This window comes from Drosophila hydei, unplaced genomic scaffold, assembly GCF_003285905.1.
Source record: "Drosophila hydei strain 15085-1641.00,03,60 unplaced genomic scaffold, DhydRS2 tig00000250-arrow-arrow-pilon, whole genome shotgun sequence".
Classification (NCBI taxonomy): Eukaryota; Metazoa; Arthropoda; class Insecta; order Diptera; family Drosophilidae; genus Drosophila; species Drosophila hydei.
The window spans coordinates 580,340-607,133 of NW_022045696.1; the positions used below are offsets into that span (position 1 = coordinate 580,340).

The 26,794-nt window shown below is 38.4% G+C and overlaps 2 protein-coding genes across 6 annotated transcripts in view; one reads left to right on the forward strand and one right to left on the reverse strand.

Moving 5' to 3' along the window:
• LOC111603367 (neuroglian) overlaps window positions 1-26,794 on the forward strand; it is a 44,791-nt gene that overhangs the window by 360 nt on the left and 17,637 nt on the right. For all 5 annotated transcript variants that reach the window (XR_002751681.2, XR_002751682.2, XR_002751680.2 and 2 more), the window contains exons 2-3: window positions 18,850-19,248; window positions 20,655-20,784. Coding sequence is in view for 2 of the 5 variants with exons in the window: in XM_030223678.1 (XP_030079538.1) it covers window positions 19,179-19,248; window positions 20,655-20,784 (200 nt within the window). In the remaining 3 variants the exon portion in view is untranslated. The remainder of the gene's footprint in view (window positions 1-18,849; window positions 19,249-20,654; window positions 20,785-26,794) is intronic.
• Window positions 11,986-16,497, reverse strand: LOC111603368 (serine/arginine repetitive matrix protein 1). Its single transcript, XM_023320919.2, has 3 exons — window positions 16,260-16,497; window positions 12,212-15,214; window positions 11,986-12,134 (listed from the first exon to the last, which is right to left on the reverse strand). Exons 1-3 carry the CDS (start codon window positions 16,381-16,383, stop codon window positions 12,076-12,078), a joined length of 3,186 nt encoding a protein of 1,061 aa, XP_023176687.2. The 5' UTR covers window positions 16,384-16,497; the 3' UTR covers window positions 11,986-12,075.

Sequence of the window (26,794 nt, forward strand, 5' to 3'; positions counted from 1 at the left end):
TTAATACAAGCTGTTGTATGTGATTGAATGTGAGTGTGTATGGCTGAATGCGTGTGCGTGTAGGCACCGCGCCCAAAATTAATTTCAACAACATAGCCAATTTACTATGAAACAAAATGAGCGCAAATTCAAGTGAGCAATAACAATAACGGCAACGGCGACGCGTAGGACGCCAAGCAGCATAAATTGCAAGAGCAACAACAAAAAACAACAACAGCAAGAATCAATGCAGCAGCAGCAACGAAAGCGATAGCCACAACAAAAAAAAAAACGATTTAACAAATAAGCTTAAAACTTTTCGTTTATTTACTCAGTTGGCTGAAAACATAAACTTATAAGCCCACAATTTACTCTCTCAATTCAAGTTCGGAGTTGGAGATGGATTTGAAATCGGATTCGGAGTCGAAGTCGAAAGCCAATGCAGCAGCTTTCTGCAGTTTGTTGAAAATTATAATTCTGCATCAATGTGAATATAAATGTTAATGTGCGCGCAACTGTGTGTGTGTGTTTGTTTGTAACACACATACATACATAGAGAGGTGTACAGCGGTCGACAGCCAAAGCCACCGTTTCGACTCCGACTCGAGTTGAGTTGAATTGACTCGATTCGAGTGGGTTGCACTCTCTGCTTCGTCCGCTCTCTTTTTGCTCTCTCACACACTTTCTGGCTTACCTGGTTCGTGGCGCGTTGTTAAAGTTGTGTGCGTGTTTTTTTACGCTTCTATGTTGTCTCATTTTGGCTTTTTTATTTGAAGTTGATTTTGTTTTTCTTTTTTTGGGCGACACTTGCTGTTTGCTTTGTTGTTGTTGCTGTTGATCTTATTGCTTCTGCTGTCCGGGTTTCATTATGAATTTGCGGCAAAATCATACTCAGAACTTGGCTCTCAGGTAAGTCGACAACATTTTGCAACACTGTTTAATACAATTTTTAATTAGAAAACCATAGACATTCCGCAACACTATCGCGCTGTCTCCCTCTATCCTGCTGCTGCTGCACAAACAACAAGCTTGGGTAGACATTTTTGTTGTTGTTGGCTCAAAACAGGTTTTGCTAGAAAAAAGTAGCAGCCGCTGTCAAACACGAAAATAATACAAGCCAACATCAACACACGCACACAAACAGACATCTACAGTTGTAGTTCACATGCATACAATCTTAATTCGCGCTTATTGTTTGTCTGCGTGTGTGTGTGTGTGTGTGTGTCTATGTCTATGTGAGCGTCCACTAAGGTGGGGCTGTAGCAGCGCTGACTGACGACATCAGCTTGGCAGCGATCTGGCAGCACTCTGAAGATCAGCGCTGTCAGCGTCGCTGCCGACGCTCAATTGGTATTGTTCGCTCAAGTTATTGCTGTTTCTTTTGCTGCTGATGTTGTTGTTGTTGTTCTGCGTAAAGCACATAACTTTTAAAACGATTTTCTTGCCTACTCTATGCGGTCAGCGCAGTGGCAGCAGCAGCAAAGCTGACGACGTCATCGTTTCTGCGCAACCGTTACGCCCCAGCGGTGTCAGCAGCTGACGTTGACTTCGACGCCGAAGCTGACGCAGACGCTGACATCGCCACGACCCAAAATTAGCATAGCATTTGCTTTTATTGAGGGTCGCAATAATAACTTGGTCTAAAAAAGCTCATCAATTGTGAATGTACTTACATACATACATACATTCATTCATTATATGTATACTAGAAATAAAAAATTGAAGCGATCAAGTTTGGGGTTATGTCAGCTGCGTAAATTAAGCCTAACAACCGATTTAAATAGAAACATACAAATGTACGAAATAAATATATGCATGAGTGTATGTATGTATGTAAGTAGGCATGTATTTCTACATAAATGACAAGATCTTCGGCAAACGCTGAAAACTCGTTAAAAAAAAGCAATATTCAATTTTAGTATACCCTGTAAATCTATTAGCATGATGCATATGTATCATAGTGGGCAGCCATTTAAATATATCTGCATATTTATATATAGATAAACATTTGTCTCAGTTTAAATATTTAATCTCGCTTAACAAGTGATTCTCGGCATTTACATTCTACTGCCTGTGGTTAGGGTATCGTCTAGTCGACCAGTCTGCACATATGCCTCTTCTCATATGCTCGATTTCGATGACATCATCATTGGATATGTGTCGACCTCAGCGCGGGTAAATTTCGTTTAAAAGATGAAGAGAAATGAATTCAATTTTTTAACCTTGTAAAATTATATTCTGATCTGATCGCGTTCCGACTTGGAATAGAGCAGCTAAATATATGTAGATAAAGTGCTTCTAATGAGCTGACGTTTTCCACTCCAGTTTGCTCCATAGAGGTACGTTAATTGTGTTTCCTTTCTATAATTCCAATTTGTCGGCGCCCCCATTGGGCTTAATTACAAATTCTTAACGTTCTTCAATTGAAAGCGATAGCAGTACAAAAATAACTTATTGGAAAATAGAAAGAATCAACAACAACAACGACGACGACGACATTCCAGTTTCTTCAATTAATGCATATTTTTATATTTATATTTTATATAGTGGCAACATAATTAAAGCGCTTCATTATGTAGTTAAAAAAGCAAAGAGACGAGGCATTCCAGACTCTTATAAATTAAGGCAAGACAGAGACAGCGAGAGAGAGAGAGAGGGAGAGAGTCACGCATGTGGCACATTCATGGCTGTTGGTCATGCTTCGTTTATTTATTATTGTCATTTGTTAGTTGCCATTTGACATTAGACATTAGACATCATACTCTCTTGCTGTTCCGCTCACTCTCTCGGTCTTGTCTGCCAGTTTGTTAATTAAGCTTTACTGCTATAACTATGCGCTTTAATCTGTTCGAATTGATCAATCCTGACACATATTCGAAAACATTTCAAATATTTTCACTGAAAACTGAGCCGCTTATTGGCTTTGGCATCCGATACGTTGACATGATTTTGCACTTGCAAGCTAAAGTCAGGGGTCTTTTTTCCATTAAGGACTTTATGGAAACCTTATAGCCTATTAAAATGCCTTTTCCATACAGTAAAATTGCTTTTCTGCTGTTTTGTTATAGAAATTTGATATCTAAACATGAAACATCGTTTTGATGCTCTCAAACTGAGCCAAAAGTGAGCGAAAGAAATGATTTTTTTTAAAGAAAAATCTTGCTTTGGCTTGGCTGTTTTGTATTGAAACCCGTTTTCGTAACGATACAAAATTTAAGAAAAATATTTAAAATCTTAAAAAAAATATTTGAAAACAAAAAGTGAATTTCTTCCATTTGATCGTTGCCTCGATGTCTCTTCAATGTTGTCTGTTGTTCTTCTTGTTGTTGTTCGCTTTTATAGTTTTTGTTTTTGATGCTGTTGAGTTTATGATATCATCGATGCCGATATGCGTTTGGCTCACGCGCCTTTTTTTGCTTTTCGGATTTATGTTCATGCTTTTATTTTTAAGAATTAAAAATTAAAAATAAACGCCCCAAGAATTGTTTCGCATTTAATTGTTGATATAAGTATATTTTTCCAATTCTTTTTGGCGTTCGCTTTGATATGTTTATGTTTAATAATTTGATGCTGTTCGGTTGTTGCGGATACTTTCGTATCTGTGCGATACATTTGCGACTGTAAAATACATTTGTATGAGATACATTTGTGGCTACAAAATATATTTGTATCTATGAAATAGATATTCAATTGAGATACATTTGTATCTGTAAGATATATTTGGATTTGTGCTTTTGCATCTATAAGATACATTTTGTATCTGTAAGATACATTTGCATTTGTATCTGTAAGATACATTTGCATATAAAAGATACATTTGTAGTTGTTAGATACATTTGCATCTATAAGATACATTTTTATCTGCAAGATACATTTGCATTTGCAAGCTTCTCTAGTATCTATGAGATATATTTACACCTGTGACGATATCATAAATTTGTATCTAAAAGATACATTAATATCTGTTGTAGACATTTGTATCTGTGAGATACTTTTGTAACTTTCAGCTGTCATTAAACGCTTGTAGCGGCACATTTGTGTACGCGCGCTCTGCTGCCTCTCGCAACGCTCGCCACTTAATTGGCTAAAACAGCTGGCCACGCAGTCGAAAATTGCGTCATTTGGTGGCCAGCAACCGGGGACAGCCAGAATGTTGGCCTCAACAACTGTACAAATGTCCAAATATTAGCGAGAACAATTAGGAATGCCTCAGCCAAGAGTGTGCAACTGAAAGATACTCTCTACTATCGTCAAACGGTATATTAGCCGAGCCCATGCCACCCCACAGTTGGGCCATTTGCCGTTCGGCAGGAGCGCAGGTCACAATGAGTCCTGGGCTGATGTCATTTTTGTTCAGTTAGTTGCTGGCCTGGCACGGCACGCCCAGCACTCTTCGGCTAAACTTCAGGCCCCATCCACAGCAAATCCTTTTGCCGGCCTACAAAATAAATCAATAAAAGCGCCAACGGTTTCGCCTTGGAGCAGGAAATAAGCAGGCGCAAACACAAATAAACAGCCAAATAAACAAACGGACCTCATAAACAAATGTCAGGCCGGCGAATGACATCACCGACACCGACAACAGCGGCAGCAACAGCAGCAGCAGCAACATCAACAACAACAACAACGACAACTTGAACAACAGCAACAACGTTGTCGTCATCATCGCTCGTTACTTGGTTTACGCGTCTTCGTGCGTTTCTTATTTAATTTTCGGCATTTTTGTTTTATTCGCTTTTCTTATTGCTTCACTGGAATTGAGCGAAAAGGCAAGAACGAACCACAAAATAAGAAATAAAAAAAATAAAAACATTTACAATTTGTTTTAAATAATACTCTAATTCATGCATAATTTCGAGTGCCTCAAATTTCATGTGCATTTGGACATAGCCAACAAAAATTGTTTATAAACTTTTTCTTTTCATTTAGCTTGCTCTATGTGCATATTATAAGCGAATTAGGGGCTTAGACTATTCATTTAACGTAGCAACAGTTTTAATAGTTTGCCCACCTGGTCGACGCTGGCTTCGTTGCAAGATTTAGTGCTCGAAGTGTGGCTACGCTGTACTCGTTCTGCAGACATTCACAGTTGGCATTTGGAATATTTCTGTATGCTTAAGAAGTTCGAAATAGATTCGGTCTATTCAAGCTAGCTGAGATTATATATATACATATTATATATATTGTATCTCTATACATATTATATTAGCTAACTCGAACGCTGATAACCTTCTATGAAATGGACTCGAACTAGCCTTAACTGTGGGCTAACTGTGCTGTTGCTTTAAGCCAAGTTCTAATTTGATAAGGCCAAGGCCTGCTCTTTCTGTCTAGTTGATCATCATGCCCTCGCCAGCAATTCATGCTGGGTATGATAGCGAGAGCTTAGTTGTTGTGCGTTGCCTTTTGCATTTGGCGAAGCTGCGGTTTTTAGAGGCGGCTGCTCCCCTTTGTTGCCCCGCTTAATGTTTGTCTTTCGGCTTGTTTTTGTTTTTGCGCATGTTTTATTATCATTTGTGGCCATTTATTACCGTTGCGCTGTCGGCGTCGAGTGCATTGCACTTTCAAGTGGTCGGGCCCCGCCTGGCCCGCTGGGTCGCAGCTCAAATCCCACTAACCGTTCATGTGGCACAGTTGCACACATCACATGGCTAAAAAGAAAATTTGCATTCGTCGCATTCCGCCAACTAAGTGCTTGCTGTTGCTGTTGCTCTGCTTGTTGGCAGCGGTGTTTATTTGTTTTTCTTTGTGGGTTCGTCGTTTATTTTTTTTTTCTTTTTTTGTGCTCAACAACTGCCACTTGGCTACTTGTCATTTGGGTTAAAGTGTGGCTAACTCAATGCTGTGCAAACCCAAATGCAGAGATCATTTAGTGTGCTGGCAAGAGCTAAGCTCTTTATGCTCTGCACTCATTAGAGCAAACAGGCGAAAACATGCAGAAGAAGGCGTGGCCCAGTCCATTAAGTATATATGCTGCTGATAAGCACGATGCTCCGAGAACTACAACTCTACGTATTAATTATATATACTCCTATATACAACACGTAGCACAAATCAATCTACCAAACATCGATAAAAATCGATACTGCGAGTTGGCTTGAAGTTTACTTAAGCTACGAACAGAGTAATATTTGATAAAAGCTTTTACTAGTTCAATTTGTCAGTCTGTAAAGTAGAGCGCATTGACTTACTGAATGATAAATTGCTAATATCGTATGTGTTTATCGATCTTATCGATCTTACAAAGTTGATACAACCAATGACACCTTGAGGGGGTCAGTTGGCATCAGCTCATGCAACTTATTTGCTAACAATGGTTAACTAAATGAAGAGCCATAGCCGGAACACTATTATAAGCGCTCTAGTCGGGAGTACTCGACTCGGAACTACCCTGACAAATTGTTAACTAAATGATGAGCAACAATCAGAACATAACTATGAGCTCTCTGGTTGGAAGCTTCTCTGAAAAGTGTTGAACTAAATTATACGTACGAAAGTTAGTTAAATCAACTCGACTGCCGATTCGATCAGATATATATATGAGCCGTATATGGTCGGTCAGAACATTAAACTTAGAATTGCCATTTTGAATGGGTTCAAGGTAAAAACAAGCAATGCCATCAGCTTTAGTCAGCTAAAGGGTGTGTCCAGCACCGATACCGTCATACAGATCAAAAAACTAATATCTACCGAGAGCTTTGACTCATCCGCCCACACATTCACTTAGTCAGCGTCTCTTGGGAGATCAAACGCTGTCAGCGAATTGGTCGCAAAATGAGGCAAGTCCGTAAATGATAAGGATGTGGATTGAAGCAAAGGAGAGACAGACAGAAACCCACATTTATATGCTGAGATATATGTAGAAATATTTTGGTTAAATTTTACTTAAATAAATGGGTCAGACAGTCTATAATAATATGAACAATAATATTTGATCGATTTTATATCGATTGTAAAGGGAAACTCTTAAAATGAGAGTGACAGACAGGCTCATAAAGTACTTGACTATATATATATATATAGTTATATATTCGTAATCAAATCAATCAAGTCGATTTAGTCATCGATCTCTGAATCAAGTTGAATTGATATCGATTAAAAAAAAACGATAACAAATTTTGTATTCAATTTTGTATTAAAGCAGCCCGCATATAGGGTATTTAGATACTCTAGTATTATAAACAATACACGATTAGCCTACTTTTTCAATGCCTTCCTCCGATGTGCCCGTCCCTGGATATATGAATAAACGAAGTTCTGATTGCAATAAACCGTTACATCTGCGACCTTGTTGATATTCGTGGCCCCCAAAATTAATTGTAGAAATGTATATATTTATATACTGTATATATATGTATATAGTATATATATATATATATATATATATATATATATATATGTATATATATATATATATGAATGACTTGACTTTGAGCTGGAATTCCGTTCTTGAAGACGCTGTCGATAGACGTTGTACCCATTAAATGTGATTTCAAAGGGGTATGCCAGTTGCCATATATTGGCAATAAATACATAGACTTAGCTATATATATCTATATATATATATATATAGCTAAATCTATGTATTTATTGCCAATATATAGCAGCTCACTTGCAGCTTAAGTTTATCTTATTCACTCTATTATTATCAACTATAAGCTCTACTGTCTACAGGCTAACTTATGGTCGGGCACAAAACTCTCTGATTTGATATATTTATTTTATATTTGTTGTTGTTGTTGTTGTTGCATCGCTTCGCTGTTAGTTTTAACCTCAAGCTTCCGTTTTGTGGGCTTTTTGCTTCATTGCCTATTAAATGCGATACGTAGCACAGCTGCCGCTGTCGATGGCAATCTGAGCATCATCATTAGCAAGCGAAACAGGCAGCAGCATCATCATAATCATGTTTGTCATCATCATCATCAGCAGCAGCAGCAGCAGCAGCTACGCTGTGTCTGCACTTTCCACGGGCATTTGTCGCCGTTTCATAAATTGCATTATCGTTGCCAGTTGCCAGTTGCCAGTGCATTGAACCTTTGCTGCGGTCCGGAAACCCAACCAGCCAATTCCGACAAGCCGCCCAGCAGGCCAACAGCCAGCCCATGGCTAGGTGTTTGCCAGCATTTGGCGAATTTAGTTCAGACTAATGTACACTAACATATCTATATGTGTCTCCCTTTATATATATGTATATGTACATATTTATTATTGTTTTCATTTGCATATGCGAGATATATGTGCGTCTGTTGCTGTCACAATAGTCATTGATGCCTCTTCGTGTGGAATGCAATGCCATTTAATTGTATTGTCGATTGGCATTTTCTATGGATTTTGTTCTTTACAAAAGCATTTCATAGAGTTACAATTGCCATTTCAATATTTTCGCTTATTCAATTTGAAAAGAGAACTTTCAATGGCAATAAAATTTATTTCTATTCAATTCGATCTGCACCTTAAGAGTCCTTCCTAGCTGAAATCCGATTATGATCTAGCATGCTCTTCAGATATAAGACGTTTTTTGGAATAAAATATAAATTTTTACTATTTACAATAATTTTATAAGAATTTCCAAAAGTTCTTAAAAATTTATGTTAAAATGTAGATTATTAATTGAAGTTTGCGATTGATCGGAAATGTAGTAGAATTTTAAAGCAAATATGTATATATAATATATATTTCAATTTTGCAAAATTACAAAATTGGTATAAAATGAATTAATAAAATAATTATGATAAAAAATAAAAATAAAGTTAAAAGTTTTTAAAATATATCAAAATTTATTGAAAATAAAATAAAAAAAAATATATTTTCAACTTTTAAACATGTTTCCAACTGCTGCATAATAATAAAAAATATATATAATATATTTAATCTTATATAGATAATATTATATATAATAAATACGTATTTAAATAAAGCATTAAGTTATATAAATATTTAGAGCTTAAATCTGTTTATTGTGTCTGAATTTTATATATACAATATATATTTTCATTATATATATTTTTATTATATATATTTTAATTTTATATATTTTCATTATATATATTTTTATTATATATATTTTAATTTTATATTTATTTTCCTGCATATTTTTTCAACAATAATACTTTATTTATTTTCAAAAATTAAAATTTATAATTTAAAAAAATATTTAGTAAATCTTGTATTGAAAATATTTAATCTTTTGCCTTGCTTTAATTTTTAAAATAGATTTTCTATAAATTTTCTAATATATATACATATATATAAATATATTCATATCACTTGATCGCGCTCTCAATAACAGATGATTATATTCTTGCATGATGAATTGCAATCGATGGCCTGATCTAGTTGGGTGGCATGCGTAGTATGGGGAGGGCCTTAGGTCACGCTGCTCGTCGAGCACTCATAACGAAATTGCCTTCGAACAGTGATTCATTTCATTATTTCATTTTGTTGATGACCACACACGAAAAAAAGAAGAAGAAGCAAACGGAAAAATGAATTGAAAACCCAAAAAGCCACCGACCATAAACGAGAGACCCGAGAACGTTGGCGGTGGCTGTGCTGGGTCTGGTGGTGGTTAAATATTTGTGCATTGCAGTTTGATTAGATGGCCAGACTTGTGGCCAGGCCCAAGAGAGGAGGGAGCAGTGAGCTGGGAGGCGGCACGAGCCACAGAGGGAATATCATGACGGCAACGAGGGGGTAGGTGTAACTCCGATAACCGACCCGTTGTCCGTTGCCCGTTGCCAGTTTCCGGGTTCCCAAGTCCCAGTGCCTCGTATGCCGTAGCCAGTCGCGTGTCAAATAACTGTGCAGCTGAGGGTTGAACACAGGATATAATGGAATACAGTTACACATGTATGTGTGTGCACAGATGTATGTGTGTGTGTGTGTATTAGGGTGCACATTCATATGGACTGATTCATGGCAGTTTTCGTGACATTTTCGTTATTGTGCTACGTCCTGTGTTGAGCTGCTGCTGCTGCTGCTGCTGTTTCTCATATTTGTTTTTTCGGCTAGACATGAATGCGTCTGTGAATCTGGCTGCAACTGTGAGCCCTTTGCTCCATTTTGCTTGAACCTCAGGTCCATCAGCATCTGCTCGGGCTTAGGGTCTAGCCGAACAACCCTACGGTTCTAGTGTTGCAGTTGCTGTTTGATAAACAGCTTTTCTAATTAATTGCTCAGATGTCAATGATGCTGCCTGATGATGTGTGGCTGCGAAGCTGCTGGTCAAAGATGCAACGTGTGCTCCCTCCTATCCGGGCGCTCGTTCATTGTGCTGACTTCATTTACAAAATTGATTGGCCTTTAATGCGCTCGAATGCGGGCCAGTTGAGAAATTATAGAGCATATCTTTTCGTTTATTTTTAATTAGGCACGTTCGTGAGATTCACTCACAATTGCTTAGCACTGAATTAGTCATACGCGGCGTATGCGCAATGTCGATGCAGTGCCACAAGAGGCAGCCTGATGAGCGCAGTCAGCAGGTCAGCTGCACTTGTCTAATGAAGCAGAGGCGTGCGAGGGAGGGAAAGGGGCAGAGCAGAGAGCAAACTGAATATTTCACTAAGCCTTTTCAAGGCAGGGCGCAAGGATACTTTGCTGGTAACGAGTCAAGGACATTCAAAAAATGCAATTAGAGGCCATTGGGAATGCGGCAAACGTCACACACACACAGAGGACATACACTATGCAACAAATTTGAGCTGTATATATTATAGTTTGCAGATGAGGACTCGATTGCTGCGCCAGCTTATAAATTTAATGTTTATCTTTATGCTTCGAATGCATATGCTAAATAACAGTTATTTTTGCAACTCGTCAAGAAAGTCGGGCAAGTTTCAGCCCCGTTTTCGAGTTGGTGGCAGCCGATCTACCCTCTGATCTAATCAGATTGCCAGCCATGACGGCGGCAGCGAATGGCTTTAATTAAATAATTAGCATAAATTTTTAATTAAAAACCATCGAAGCGCTCAAAGTTAGCCGGGCAGACTCTGGCAGGTCCGGGGCTTAAGGGTGCCTGCACTGCTAGGGCTGCGCCACCCTGACCCGTACGATCGCCCGATCGCCTGCAACCCCCGAACGGGCGAAAGTGTCAGCTGGCGTGTGCGCCCCTCAAACTACCCCCATTAAGGTGTCTCATTAATCAAGTAGCGTGCGATCTGACAATGTTGTCTGCTGTCTGCCTGCTCGAAATGGCTTGCTATAAGCAGTTCTCTGAGTTCACCTTCGTTTTACTACTGTTGAAAAAGAAAACAATAAAATTCCAATTTATGAACACTAAACAGAAATCCAACATAATCCCAATTTTATAGCATAGAAATTAACAGTAAACTTTTATAGATTGACGCGCTGTTTTTCTCGAAATTAATTGTTTCTAAATATTTTTTGGAAAATATTAAGATAAAGTGAAATAAAAAATATGAACAGAAATATATAATATAAGTATATAATATAAATATATAATATAAATATATAATATAAATATATAATATAAATATATAATATAAATATATAATATAAATATAAAAATATATCAAAAATCAAATAAATAAAAAAATTTTAAAAATTAATTCAAATTAAAATTTTTTTAAATTAATAAAATATTTATATATTTACAAATTTTAAAAAATATATATTTAAAAAATATAAAAAAAATATTTAATGTTCTTTTCATACTTAATTAAAATCAAATATTTTTTTAATATTGAAAAAGAAAAAATATTTATTTTCAAAATTGTTTAAAAGCAGCGCAAATTATTGTTGTCTGAGTAAACAGTTATGTTATTTTTATAAAAATGAAAATAAAATTTTTTTATGTATTTTCTGGAGCAAAAACATGTTTTTTCAGCTCTTCAAATTTGTATAACATAAATTTGATTTGGAGTTTTCAAAGAAAAAAAAATGTTTTTAAATAGATAAAATATTTATTTTTTTTATAGATTTATATACCTTTAAGCACAATTCTTAAATTATAATCTTACTTAAAAAAAAAAGAGTTTTTATGGCCTATTTAAGAGCTTAAGTTTCGATGTCGATATTTGTTCGGTATTTCTTTGGTATTTTTAGGGCAATTCTCGGGTATTTTTAGGGCTCTTCGATTCAAATTTCCACCACATAGCGACTGCTGCTAGACGGACTTATCGAGTAGTAACTGTTCTCTGCAAGGAAATTAATGCGCATTAGATCAGAATTTGTAATTTGGGTTTGATTTGAATTTGGGAGAATTTTGACGCACCTTCATCGCTGTCGAAGCTGTAAAAGTTGTCATCGTCGCGTGTCATCGAGCGTCGGCTGCGGCGCGCCTGCGCACGCTGCGACTGCAGCTGCGATTGCGGCGCCAGAGCCGGGGCATTCAGCGTGCTGGCGATGGTGGGCGTTGAGCTGCGGCGCCGACTGTTGCTCAATGGATATGCCAGCGGAGAGCCGTATTCGCTGCGACTGCAGTTCGAATTTTGGCGATCCAAGCTGAGCTGCAGCTCAGCCTGATCTTGAGCTGAGCTGCTAACGTTGTTGTTGTTGTTGTTGTTGGAGTGGTTTGGTTGAGTTGTCACAATATTGGGTATAGCACTTTGTTTGGCGTTTGTTGGCGTTTGCTGCTGCTCCTGTTTGGCCGGCTCCGGCTCTGGCTCTGGCTCATCATCCGCATCGCTGCATGTGGTCAGCTCCTCGCTGTGCAGTCGCCTGGCGCACAGGCGCGGCCTGCCCTCAAAGCGTGAGATGAGCTTGTTCACTTTGCCGAAATCGGAGGGATGCATTTGCTCGTTGTAGGTGAGACGCAGCGAGCTGGTCTTAACCAGCGGCTTGGATGGACGCGTCATGGACGTGCTGCGTTGCGGCAGGCTTGCCACACTGCTGGCTGCGGCAGCAACGACTAGCGGTGCAGCTGCCACTGGTGCCGGCGTTGCTGATGCTGCTTGTATGGGTGGTGGCTTGCTTATGGGCAGCGGCGGCGGCACTGCATCATATATGGGCGCCACAGTACTGGGTGGCGGTGGTCGACGCTGCGGCAAAGGCGGCGGTGGCGGCGATTCGGATGGTGGGCGTTCCGCCATGCGCGCCTCCTGGTCATCAAGATCAACATCCATATCCATATCCGCATCCACATCCGCATCCGCATCCACATCCGCCTCCGCATCAGCGGTTTGATTTTTATCTTCCACTTCCTCTTCGTCCTCGAGCGGCTGCTGCTCCATGAGACTTTCACAGCTGTTGCCAATCTGCGGCGTCTGTAGTCGTATCTTGGTCACACGCGAGCTGCTGTCGTCCGCATCCTCGCCGCTGTCGCAGCTGCTGTCGGCGCTGATTCGCAGCACTGGCGCGTTGCGCAGCGCCTCATCGAAATCTGCAAAGGCAGCAGCGGCGCCGCCATCGCCCTCAAAGATGTCAATGCTCTTGGGCTTGTACAGGGCGGGCGCTGGCCAAACGCTGGCCTTGAAGTCGGCTATGATCTGCTGATTGGACACCCATTGATGCTTCTCCACAACTGGCGAAGGCTTTGGCGGTGGCGTTGCGGCCACAGCCAAAATGAGCGTGGACTCGTAGGCATCCGTATGCTGCTGATGGATGAGCACGCGCGGATAGTCGGAAGCAGCGGCAGCCATCTGCTGTTCCACGGTTGCATCCTCCTCCAGCGATTCGCTGCTCCAGGCTGTCGAGGCGCTCGCATGCAGCTGGGCCAGCGAGGCCAAGGTCTGCCGCTTGACCAAGGCAGGCGACGATGCCCGCTCTGGCTCCAATTCCATTTGACCGTATGCCTCATCGGCGCACACATCCTGGCCGCTGTCCTCGCTGTCGCTGCTATCGCTGTGATGATAGGTCGCCTCCAGTTCCTCGTCATCGACCTCAACGGGCTCGCGGCCAACGGTATTCGGCTTGTTGCCCGCCTCCGCTGTCGCTGCTTTGTCAGCGCCGGAGCGCTGAAAAAACTTCAGCTGCTGCATCTTCTCGTTGAGCTTGGTCATCGTACGCTCCAAGTGGGCGCCCATGCCGAAGCCAAAGGCGGCGCCACTTGCTGCCGCACCACCTGACGGCTGTGCCGACTGATCCTGGCTTTCGCTGTTGCTCTTGAAGCTGCGGCGCCAGCGCTGCTGCAGCTGCTCGCTGGACGCAAAGCGACGCAGACGCGCGCGCAATGTGCCGCCCGTGCTGGCTCGCGTCTTGGGCTGAGGCTGACGCTGCTGCTGCTGCTGCTGCTGTGGCTCCTCGTCGTCATCGGTGTCATCAGCCTGGCCTGGCCTGGCGGCTGGCTGATGCACGCGCTTGATGGACTTGCGCAGACGCTTCAAATTTTGGCGAACTGCCTGGCGCACGGGCTGCGGCTCTTTTGGCCTTTGCTGCTGCTCCTCGGCGTGCGCCTCGACGGGCATCGGCAGCGGCGGCTGACGGACTCTAGAAAATCTGGTTGCAGCAATGCCTGGCTTCTTGCGCGGCACCGGCGGCAGCTGTTGCTGTGGCATTGCCTCCTCCATGCCACTCTCATCGCCGCTATACTCGGCCACGCTGCGTCGATGCTGTGGCAGCGCCTGCTCCTCCAACTGCTGCTGCGCCCTCAGTGTATTCTCCCTGGTTATGGGCAGCGTGCTGATGTGTATATCATAGTTGTCGGCTATTTGCCGATCTCGACGCGCCTGCGCCTGCTGTTCGACGCGTCGTTCCGCCTCGTATTGCTCCACGTAGCGATCGACCTCGATGCCATCCCGCCGTATGACTGTCTGCTTGGCGAACAGATGCTTCAGCCGCAGCTTGCTGAGGCTCTTGTAGCCCCGTTGTAGGCGCTGCGTCAGGCTGCTGCCGTTACGCAGTGTCGTCGTCTGCGTCTGCGCCGGCGTCGGCGTCGGCATTGCCATCGCCATCGCTGCGTCGCCAAGGGCCAATGTTGGTGGCATTTTGACGGGACTAATTGGACGTGACGCACGTGCTGCTGTGCCATATGGCGCATAATAGTCATCGTCCAGGCTGCCAGCGCTGCGGTAGGTGCTGCCAGCATTCGGTTGCAGATGCTGCGGCGCCGCCTGCTCATGCATCAGCGAGCTAATTGTCGATATGCGCTGTGGCGTCCGATTGATGAACTGTGCCTGCGCCAGGCCCGACGCCTCGGATTGCAGCTCTGCAGCTGCACCTGCAGCTGGCGCCTCTTTGCCGCTGCCATTGCCGCGCGAGCTGCGAAAGATGCGACGTGCAGCGCGCAGCTTGGGCAACGATTTCGGCAGCTTCAACTGTGGCAGCGCTGTCAGCTTGGCTGAGAGAAAGATTGAGAAACAAAACAATTTTCATTTGCTTCGATCATCACTTGTCGTTTGAGCTAGTTCAACTGGCTCATGTGGAAAATAGTTGCCAACAAATTTATATAATTTAAAAATTAAAAAACTACTGGGGATATCCGACTATAAGATACTCTCACAGCAGCTAATTTCTTTACGAAAATCGAATAAATACTTGTTCTCGTTTTCGAGCTATGCTTCAGAACAATATAGATATCGTCTGTCTCAAATGAACTTAATAGATCCACATTGATTCCGAATTATACGTTTTGTTGTGCAAGTATCTAAGGTCAAACCATATAACAACTGTAGGTTACTAGATCAAAGAGGCATTCTCCATTCTCTTTATATATTTACCCCTATATACTGCAGGATCTTTTTGTTATTGACTGTATTTCTGAACTAGTTCTGCCTAAGAAATGTTAAGAATTTTACTTTCCATTTGCTTTTGCTTTCTACAATTTGTGAAAAATTACCGTGTTTCATTATGCTTTTAGGGAACAATAAAATATGAACTAGCTCATTTAGTGAGGTTGAAAAACACTTTAAACTTCCAAACTTTCTAACCAAAATGAACTAGTTCTTTTGATAGTGGTCAACATCATGTGAACTAGTTCATTTAAGCAGTTTGTCAAGTAACTCAAGTCTCCAAACTCCAAACGCCATGTGAACTAGCTCACTTTTGCACTGAACTGCACTCTTCTGAAGCTGAATACTTCTTAACACTTATTGTGATAGTGGTAAACATCTTGTGAACTAGTTCGCTGCTGAAAACTCCACAACACTTGCAATGCTTATGTGAACTAATTCACTTCAGCAGCAAACCTGAAGTCTGTCACAGCTAAAGACTCCTTAACACTTGTTATGATAGCAGCAAACATGATGTAAACCAGTTCGTTGTAGCAGCTAGTGAAAGTACAAATAGTCCAAAGTTAAATGCTGTTTAACACTAGCAATTAGCGTTGGCCATATGAGCTGGTTCTTTCCTGTGAATCTCAGTGGAAATACTCATTAGATGCAAACCTTTCAGATGATCGACATCCAGGCGCTGGCAAAGATTGCGTATATCCATAATGCCCTGATGACTGTGACCGTTCCGTTCCGGTGTCTGTTGATGGGGCTCCTGCTGATACTGTCGATGGCTCATTGATGCAGTGCAGGTGTGATGTTTGGCTATTGCGATATTAGCAATCAACGTCCGTTGCAGTGTAGCATTTTTACCAGTTTGATATGCAGCACGTTGTTGGCGTTCACAGACAGCTCGGTACTGGAGAAGATTCGTCCGTCTAATGCTAATTGAATTAGCGTTCGTTTCTAACCCTTGCTTTCTGGCATTCCAATGCTAACTTGCCCTCGTCTCGTATTGGCCCTGTCTGCCTCTGTCGCTGGGCCTCTCTCAAGTCTCCTCTGTCTCCGTCGCAGCTCTTGTCGTTGCATTCTCGCCTGGCACATTTTCCATTGAATGACATTTGGGAATTAGGTCTATGACGACGACGACGCCCAGCACAGCCAACAGCGCCCACATCATCAGCCCCAAACTATTTTTAGTGTATTTGTGCGCATTTTGCAATTGATTCATTGACACTTTTTGCCTACCCAGTGTCAGAGTTGAAAATCGGCTATAGCCGACTGATTATTAATGCTTTTTCAATTAAAAAATCAATTAGTCTGCGATAAATATCGATTGTTACTATAGAGACAGTTTAAAAACTACTTTGAATGAGTTTTTTAACATCGATAAATTTCCACAAAATCGATTTAGACCAAACTTCTGTGAAGGAGTCATTTTACACTTTCATAATACTAAAAAAAAATGTATCGATTTTTGTTAAATGACTCTAAACGTGCCTTGTTACTTTCATAAAATCATATCATATCGTTAACTATCGATACATTCTATAAAAACACTTAAAATCGTCTTTAAATGAGTTTTTTTTTTTAATTTTTTGTAGTATCGATAAATATCGATTTTTGCTAAGCGAATCTCAACCATTTCATAATATCGATGCATATTGACTGCCACAAAAACACTTTAAAACGTCTCTAAATGAGGTTTTTAACTTCTCACAATATAGATAAATATCGATTTTTACTACAAAACGTAAGCAAAAAACATATTAATTTGTATCAGAAACGCTTTCGCTGACATCTACAGGGTAACAGCTTCCCGAGCATCATCGACTCGAGCAGTTTTACTTATTTATAAAAATCGTTTTTCTGTTTTCTTCTCTCTGTCTCTGGTGCTGTGGCTCGTCAGTCGTTGACCACTTCCGATGACAGCGTAGCTGTCAATTTGTCGGTTTCTCGGTGACTTTGTTGTTTTTTTCACAGCACCCACAAAAGTAATAAATGCAATTATCGATTTTTAAGTTCGGCCTCTGACGGTCGTCGCTTGTCGTTCACATTTATCGGTTTGCCTTTGGCTAAGCGCACTGCGTGATTCTAAAATTTTCGACTCTCACTGCCACTGTGTGACCGCAAGCTAATCAAGCGTTTACACGAATCACCTAGATATAGTTAAGCGAACATTCAAGGGAATCAGATTTCGAATTGAACCTAACGTAAAACGGTGTAAAATAACTACAAGATTAAAAGCAAACTAAATGAATGAGGACTCGAGATTTGCTTAAATAAAAAATATACAAAAAATAAAAAAATATTCTTTCACAGTTTTACGCCTCTTGAGCCCAGAAAAACCAGAAATTGGAAAATATTGCTGCTCCACGCATATATCTAAAAATAATTTGCTTCGCTTAGTGGGGCGTGGCATATTCGAAAGTATTTATTTTTGAATATATTTAAATATTTTGCACCGTTGAGCGAGTATTATGCAGCTGTTGCCGTTCGAAGGCAATTTTCAGAAATGCTTTTTTTTATAAAAAAATGCCTTTGTTAAGAAATAACATTTATTAAATTAAAATTAATTAAAATTTTAAAAATTAAAATTGTTGGGAATGAAATTTCTTTTCTGTATAAAATATATGATATATATATATATATATTTATTTATATTATATATTTTGTATTTGATTGCAAATCAAATATATTTTCCTTTTCATTCCACATTTATTTTTGTATAGATTTTTTTATTTACTATTTTTTTTTTCAACTCCCTACACCCAGCACTACTATTTCTATGAACAGCCAATTTTCAATGCTACTCTTTAAAGTAGTCAAAAACAAATAATTTCGCAGCGAAACTAACATTACTATTTCATAATTCTCTTTGCATTTTATTCTAAACAAAAGTCGTCATCTATTTATTTTTATTTTTTATATCGAATTTCGAAAATTTCATAAAAAAAAGAGAATTTGTAAATAAAAGGCAATCTGTTGTATTATAAATTGCATTGCAGGCAATGTGTTTAGTTTTAAATTAAAATAAAAAAAAAAAACAAAATTATAAGCGTAATAACATATTTCTTTTTCTATTTGCAGAACACACACAAAAACAATAATGATAACAATAAAGAGTTATAAACTTTTACAACCGCCAGCCATATATCTATTATAAAAGTTATTAGACAAACGAAACGTTTGCCATTTAAGTGTGAAAAGTAGCTTAATGTGTTCCTCCTCTTCTTCTTCTTTTTCTGCTACTTTGCAACAATAGTGCATGGAAAAGGAAAACGCTCACTTGGATGCAATTTTCATTAGTGAGAAAATTGTGAGAACCTAAGAAAGAAAGAGAGAAGCGAGAAAACAACAAAACAAAAGCGAAAATAAATATATAAATAAATAGAAGAAGAAAAAGAAAAAGAAAACATTCCAGACACAGCACAATTGCAACACGACGAAATTGACAATACAATTGCGCTGATAGTTGTAGATCCCAGGTTTCGCCGAACGGGGCACCGACAGTGTGGGTGTTCGAGTGTGTGTGTGAATCCACAACAATAGCAACAACAACAACAATTGCAGCACAGTTGAACAACAACTAAAATGCGGCGGCAGTCAACGATGCTGGCCGCGATATTACTGGCTGCCATTTTGGGCAGCTCAACGGCAATGAGTAAGTCGAAAGTCCAATTTCAATTACAATTCCCATTCCCATTTCAATTCCGAAAATCTAAATCCCAATCAGATATCCACGTCCACCAACTGTGTAATCTCCATCTAATCTCTAAAGAAAGCAATTGAATTCGTAGCAGTTCGTGTTCGGCTTTCGCTGAAACAATTGTGATCTTAGCGATCGCAGATCGATCGAAACTTAAAAAAAAAAATCAAAAATTTTCCAGCTATTCTCTTACCAAATTTGATTCATATCTAAAGGACATACTTTACAGGCAGATACTTTTAGCCTAGCTTAAAGACTCACTATTAAATATTTTCTTGCATAGGAAAGCTTTTAAATGTTAAATAAAAAAAGACAAGCTTTAAAGCATCCGAAGGCTTAAATGTCTTCTGCAATTGCATTTTTGCCTATTTTAATATAATTTATATTAAAAATATATTTGCATTGATAAGCTTTCAAAAATTAATATACAAATAACGTGCTTTAGAGCTTCTGAAAGGCTATTATTATCTTCTGTAATTATTTTTGAGGCTTTTATTATAGGGGCCTTGAGTATAATGTATTCTTTTATGATTCAAGAAGCTAATTATCCTGAAAGCTTTATCATTTATGCTTTTTGTATCATTCCATCAACTTTGTATAGATTTTCTTATATTAAATAAGCTCTAAGCGTTATGCTTATGAAAACATTCTCTTAAAACTTTTTTATGAAAACGAATTAGTCTTTTCTTTAGTCCATTTATAGAGAGCTTTACCTAATTATCTTACACAAAATATGCAAACTTCTTTAGAAAGTTTAAAAGATATTAGCTAGTTGTCCTGAAAGCTTTATCATTTCTTCTTAAGCTATTTTCCAGTAACTTTCTAAGCTTTTTCTTATATCAAACAATCTCCAAACTTTGTGTATATATATTTCTTATATTCTTTAAGCCCCGTTCTACCTTTTACAAAATCTGTCCTCTTCCACATTCTTCTCAATTCAATCTGTCTGATCTATAAACCTCTTTAATTTAACTCCAAATATTTCCATCTTCCTTCCACTCGGTATTTCCTATAATCGACCTATATTTAGTAGAAGTTGAAAATGTATGAATATTTATATACTCTTTTCGGGGGTAGATGAAATTGACAAAGAATTGTGTTAAAGCCCACCTGAGCCACTCTCCCACTAGACCAATATTTAGCCATAAAAATAGCCACCGACTGCGACAGCGTTCGTTATAAATAAATGTGGAAAACAACTTTTTAAGTAGACTAAAGCGACTAGAAATAGAGCGCGCCAGAGAGTGAGATTTACGCCCTAATTTATGTGCCAAATTAGTGAAGTCTGCCTTCCCCCTAGTTGAGTGTGCCACTGCCTCTTCTTAATCTTCTTCTTTTTCTGATTTTGTCATTCTTTTCAGACAATTCCCCGCCGCGGATCATCAAACAGCCTCCCACAGATGAGCTGCTTTTCAAGGTGGCGCAACAGAACAAAGAGAGCGACAAGCCATTCATTATTGAGTGCGAGGCCGATGGACAACCGGAACCGGAGTAAGTACCCATTGCATACCACAGAGACAGACATATATCTATACCATATATATATTATAGTCCAAAACTACATCTACATTTCGCTTTCTATATTTAGTGCAGATAAAGTATTTGGCAATTTACATAAATCAATTTAAAGCAGGCCCATGCCAAACAACATTTCGTATAAAAACTGAATTCGTTTTTTCCCCACTCTCTTTCAACTATATTTATGTGGTGTGTGTGTGCTTCTATCCTCTCAACATTTCGCTTGTTTTTCAACATTTTGAATGTCTTTTACGTTTGTCTGCTTTTAGAATTCGTTTCTAAATTTCATAAAAGCAACCAATTTAAATATTTTTCTATAAGTCTCCTAAGATCATAATAAACTCTGCTCCTCGCCAAATGTAATTCCAGCAATTTGTCAGTCGGCCTTCAAAAATATTGTATTAAGATTTTATTTCATATTTTTTATTTAATTCAAGATTCTCATAAACTTCAAAAATTGAAACAAAAAGTAAAAACTCATAAAGAGAATTATATTCTTGTGTATAAGACATTAGTATAAGTAGAACAAAACATTTGGCACACAAATATAAGAGTGAGCTAACGAGCTTGTACACCAGGTGGCGCTTGATGCAGTGCAGTTGATGATTTCATTGAGTTGAGTTAATTACTCTTCCCTTTGGGAGTTTTCACTATATTTGAACTCTTCAGGCGAATGCATATGTATCGAAAATAATTGATGCAACTTATTTCCGTGGCACTAAGCAAATTGTGTTACTTAAATGATATTCCAGATGGCTAAAAACAAAAAAAAAATGTCGATGATTAACTCAAGTGATGGGGGCATTCTATGAATTTCAATGACTCACATGTGTCTGCACATGTCAAAAGAAATCAAGTTGAGCTTCTTCCTCTTTCTGTTATATGCAAACATATATTTATACATATATATATATATATATATATATATATATATATATATATGCTTATATGTACATATATTTATATGTACATATATTTAGAACCTGTTTGCAATAGAAACACGTTTCTATATTATATTGCTGTTTTATTCATTATGTACTTGTCCCATTCCATTGCATTTATTCATTTCGAAAATGCGGAATTTCAGTTTTATTTTGACGCGCTTGGACGATGACCTCATTTGTGATCTGAACAAAAGCAGCACACGTAGGCTCAGCTAGAAGAAGTGCGTGACGTGTTGTATGAAAATATGAAAAATAGCTAAAACGAAAATAGTTTTTCCGAGCAGCAACAGATGTCAGCTAGCATTCTCTCTCTCTCTCACTCACTCTCGCTCTGCTTCTCTCTTTCTCGCGCGCGCTCTCTCTCTCTCTCTCTGTGCCGTTTAACCTCTGTGAGAGAGTTGGCAATGTGTAAAAACACAATTTCCACACGCATTTTCCTTTACTTTTTTTATTATTTATTTTTACAACTGCTCGTCAAATGGGTTAATAGTGGAAAATCTTAATGTATGTGTGTATGTGTGCGTGCTCGGTTTTTGGGCCATGACGATGATGTTCTTGCTGCTGCCGCTGATGATCATGCTGAAGCTCTTTATGATGTTGGCAAGTGAGCGTTGAGCAGGTACGAATGATAACCAGTTTGACCGGATGGTCCGGCACGCTTAGAATATACGATTACACACATATAATATATATATATATATATATATGTACATATCTTGTTAAATACAAGTATATAGAAAGAGCTATGGGCATTACGTAATGCCAGCAGGTTGAGTGGCTCTGGCTCTGGCTGCTCGCTTTAATTGTTTCTCAAGAAGATCAACACGAGTGACCGGCAGTTGCAGCGCCATCTGGCGGTACTTATTATGCCCTCACACTTCCCAGCAAGCCCGCCGCCTGTCAGCGCATTTATGGAAATGACTTTTTCGAATTTCCCTCTTAAGAAATCCATTAAAATTAACTCATTTTGCATCTCAATTTGCAATTGCGTTTTACTAATTTCTACGTCATCTGCGACATGTTCGCTGAAAGTAAAAGTTCAGCTAATTGATTCAGCTTAACAATGGCAATTATTAAATTAATTAAATTGAGTGAAGTAAACGCAATTACTTAAAACTCAATTAAATGTAAATACGTTTCGTATTACACAATTTGAATGAAAAAATGTTATAATTTAAATCAACTCTCATTGAACAATATGTTAAACGAGTTGCTTAGTTATTTAAAAAAAAAAAAGAAAACTTCAGGATTTGCGGTAGATGCTGGAAAATATCAATGGAAAATTAAGTAAATTATCAAGGCTTACATATATATATGGTGTAAGGTAAACAAGACAATTGGTTTAAAATCCTTATAGAATAACTAACGTTTATTGCCGGGGCACATATATCTTCAAAACACGTCCTGAAGGGGCAAGCTGGGGTATATCCTAGTTGAGCATTCTCGACGAGCGCACTTTTACTTGTGTCTTTTTAGCAAATTTTGCCTACGCCCACTGCTAGTATCTCTACTATATACATAGATCAGCATATTCAACACATAACATCCATCGATAGTTGAATCAGCCTCAAGTAACCAGCAAACGAAAAACAATTTTCGTAAAAGTTTTGTATGCCAAAGATATCAAATCGATTTTATAGGTTAGTGGAACTTGCCTGAGTTTTTTTTACACATATAAATTTAAAAAAAAAAAGATATGGAAAGTAAGTAATTAGAACGGGGCGTATGCGTAATAGAGTCGCACATAGTTCAGTTCACAATGGACTCGCTTTGGCCTCTCACGTATCGCTCGAACTATACGCCTCTGTGATTCAGCGTGACATACTTAGTTTTTAGTTGTTGTTGTCATTGGCTGCTGCTGCTGCTGCTGTTTTTCACTAATGTGCAACACACACACACGAACTCTATTGCTGCTGCTGCTGCTGCTGCATAGCGGCACAATGCGTGCACAGCTATTTATAGCACGCCCAAGTGTTGATCATTTTCCATACGCCTATGAAGTGGGCAGTGATGTCAAGAACAGCGATTACTGCGATATCATATATACCTTTTCGATACATCTAGCTATATATATATAGATATAGTTCCCAAAGATTGAGCAAAAGTTTCTATTACAAAAACTTGCTTAAAGACTATAGGCATATAGTAATATATAACTATCTAGTTCGATATCGAAACTCTACTTAATTACACTTCACTCGACTACTTCTTGAAAAATCACTCGAGCAATAATGTTTTTATTAAAACGAAGTTCAAGTCAGGGTATTTCATAGTCGACTTTCTGCAGAGGCAACACGAACTCTTATTCTTTCTTGTTTATTTTTGGCTTTTAGCACTTCGTTGCTAATAAAATTATAATAATAATAAAACTGCTATTCAATATGCACCGCACAAATGTGGGCAGCACGTGGGCGTGGCAAGCTATATTTCAATTATATTGCAGCAAGTTGAAAAAAACTGGGCATATGAAGGCATATGTATGTGTATGCATGCATGCATGTGTGTATGTATGTTCGGCCCATTGGCATTCGAAAAGTATTGCTTGTCTGAGCACTGAACGTGACAATCGAGAAATTCTCGCAACCCAATTTGATATGCTTCAAATGGCCAATAATCAAATATATTATTTATGACAATCGGCAAAGAGCGTTCAGCGGAAACAGTGCAAATGATTAATGCTGCTCGAATGTTACTGCTCGATTTCACAGTTTCTTATAGCCTTAAAGCTGATATTACAGAAAACCACAAATGGCAACGGAAAATAGAAAATGTATTTTTTAAATAGCGCAAACTGCTCGAAGGGGCATTAAAAATTTCAAGCGCAATAATTATTTAATAAAAATTTATATATAAATATATATATAATAAAAAAAAAATCATTATTATTATTAAATATTAATTTAATGGATTTTTTACAGATCTATTTGCAACAATAATTAAATTTTTTAGAATACATTTTTATTGTTATATTTTGTTTATTTCACAGTTTTATTGTTGAATATTTTTACTATCAAATTCTTATTTACAAAAAAAAAAAAAAATAATAATTCAAAATCCTATGGAAATTTCATAAAAGTTTTAATTTCATAGTTTTTTAAAGTGAAGAGCGCTGCGAGTGAGCTCGATTGATTGCTCTCATGTACTCGTTCATGGACCAAAAGCATCTAAATTGATTCTAAACTCGATGTTTCCCGATTTGTCACGTGCCACTTAAGCGCCCATCAGGGCAGCTTGAACTCCTTTACATTCTTTCAGCTGTTAAAGTTAATAATCCATCTTTAAAGCTGTAGAAAGTATTGAAGTGGCGCACTACTAATAGACGTACATATAGAACTTTTAAATAATAGTGACAAGTGAATGATATAGCATTTCCCCCTCGTGTAGGCTGTGCAATTTTAGCTCGATTTCTAGAGACAATCAACAGCAATTGATCTGCCAAAGTTCTTTTGGTGAACAAATCTTTAAATAAATTTGATATTATTGATTTGGATGTGGTAGAGTCGTTATATATATATATATTTAAGACTCTAGCCTAAAATGCGCCACAATCATGTACATTTTGTTGTATAGAGATATATATGAGATATATTAATTTCTGAACATTTAGAAAAAAAAAAAATTTTAAAAATTTTAAAATTTTAAAAAAGATAAAATTGAAAAATAAAAGCTGTAATAACATATATATATAATTATAAAAAAAAATTAAAAAATATGTATATAAAAAATATATAAAATATATTTAAAAAAATATAAAAAATATATATAAAAAAAATTAAAAAAATATATATATGTATAAAAAAAAATGTACAAATATTAAAAAAAAAAATCAATATTTAAAAAATGTTAAGAAATAATCTAAAAAAAATGCACATGACTTTTTTAACAGACTTCTTATGGGCTTTTCGCATTGAACTTGATAAATTTATATGATTAGCTCAACTCGTTTTAATAAGAAATTCAATTTTTGTTTTATTCAATATTTGTGCTTCATAAAATATTTTTAAACATATCAAAATGCATATTAAATTAATTTATTAATAAGTTCTATGATTTCATTGTTGACATTAAAGTAAAGTTTCATAAGAGCCTATCTCTGCCGCTGGCAATCCTTTGTCATTCGTATAATGCTGATCACAGCCGACAGATAGTCACACGGACTATATATGTATATGGAGACTCATGTAGATATATAAAATCGTCGACATTGTTTAGAGTCAAGTGCACAATAAAAGTAAATATATAAAAAGCAGACATTTGGGGTCCATTCAACTGGGCAGCTTCAAGTATTGTCTCTGGTATCGCATCCCCCCTCTCTCTCTCTGTCTCTGTCGCAAAAGTTCTCCAAACTTGTTGTAAAACCAGTTTCTTTTTGTGTGGGCGTGTGCAAAACAGAGCTGAATAGAGTTGGAACAACAAGCAACTTTTGTTTAAAGTTGAAAACATATGTTGGCATCGTCAACGACTGTGCCTGCAGCCAACTTCGGCTGCTCCATTGATTTTTCTGCTCCAACTTCAGTGGCAGAGCGCTGCCAACTGCCGTAATGCTGCTCCGTTTATGCGCCCTCGGGCAGCGGTAGCATAAATTACGTATACGCCACGTTGGCGGCAGCACACATGTTGCCGCACAGCAAGCCAACGCGACTATCCAATGCCCTGCATAAATGTTGAGAACTTGAGATTTTATAGCACGCCAAGACTATATTTTTACAGGGAATATGTTTCACTGTGATAGTGGCTGTGCCTCCTGTAGGAGGCAGCAGCACCAGCGGCGGCTGCGGCTGCTTCATTGATTTTTCACGCTCGACTGCGGCCGCTGATGTCCTTGGCTGTTATTTTTGCTCCTTTGGCGCCGTTACTTTGTTGTTATTGTTTGTTTTTATAGCCGCTTCATGTTTATTAATGAGCCTGGTCTCGACTAACTGGCGCCCCCTCAACTGTGGCAACTGAATTTGAAATTTCTATCACAATTGCAGCGCAAATGTTGCACGCTTCAAGCTGAGCAGCAGCAACAACTACCCCAAATAAAAAAATCAGTTTCG

Excerpts from the sequence above, each read along its gene's own strand:
- LOC111603368 (XM_023320919.2), bottom strand. The coding sequence starts at position 16,383 with ATGAGCCATCGACAGTATCAGCAGGAGCCCCATCAACAGACACCGGAA. Across the intron at positions 15,215-16,259 it reads GGATGTCGATCATCTGAAAG|CCAAGCTGACAGCGCTGCCA; the intron begins GTTTGCATCTAA and ends TCTTTCTCTCAG. Across the intron at positions 12,135-12,211 it reads CAGCTTCGACAGCGATGAAG|AGAACAGTTACTACTCGATA; the intron begins GTGCGTCAAAAT and ends ATTTCCTTGCAG.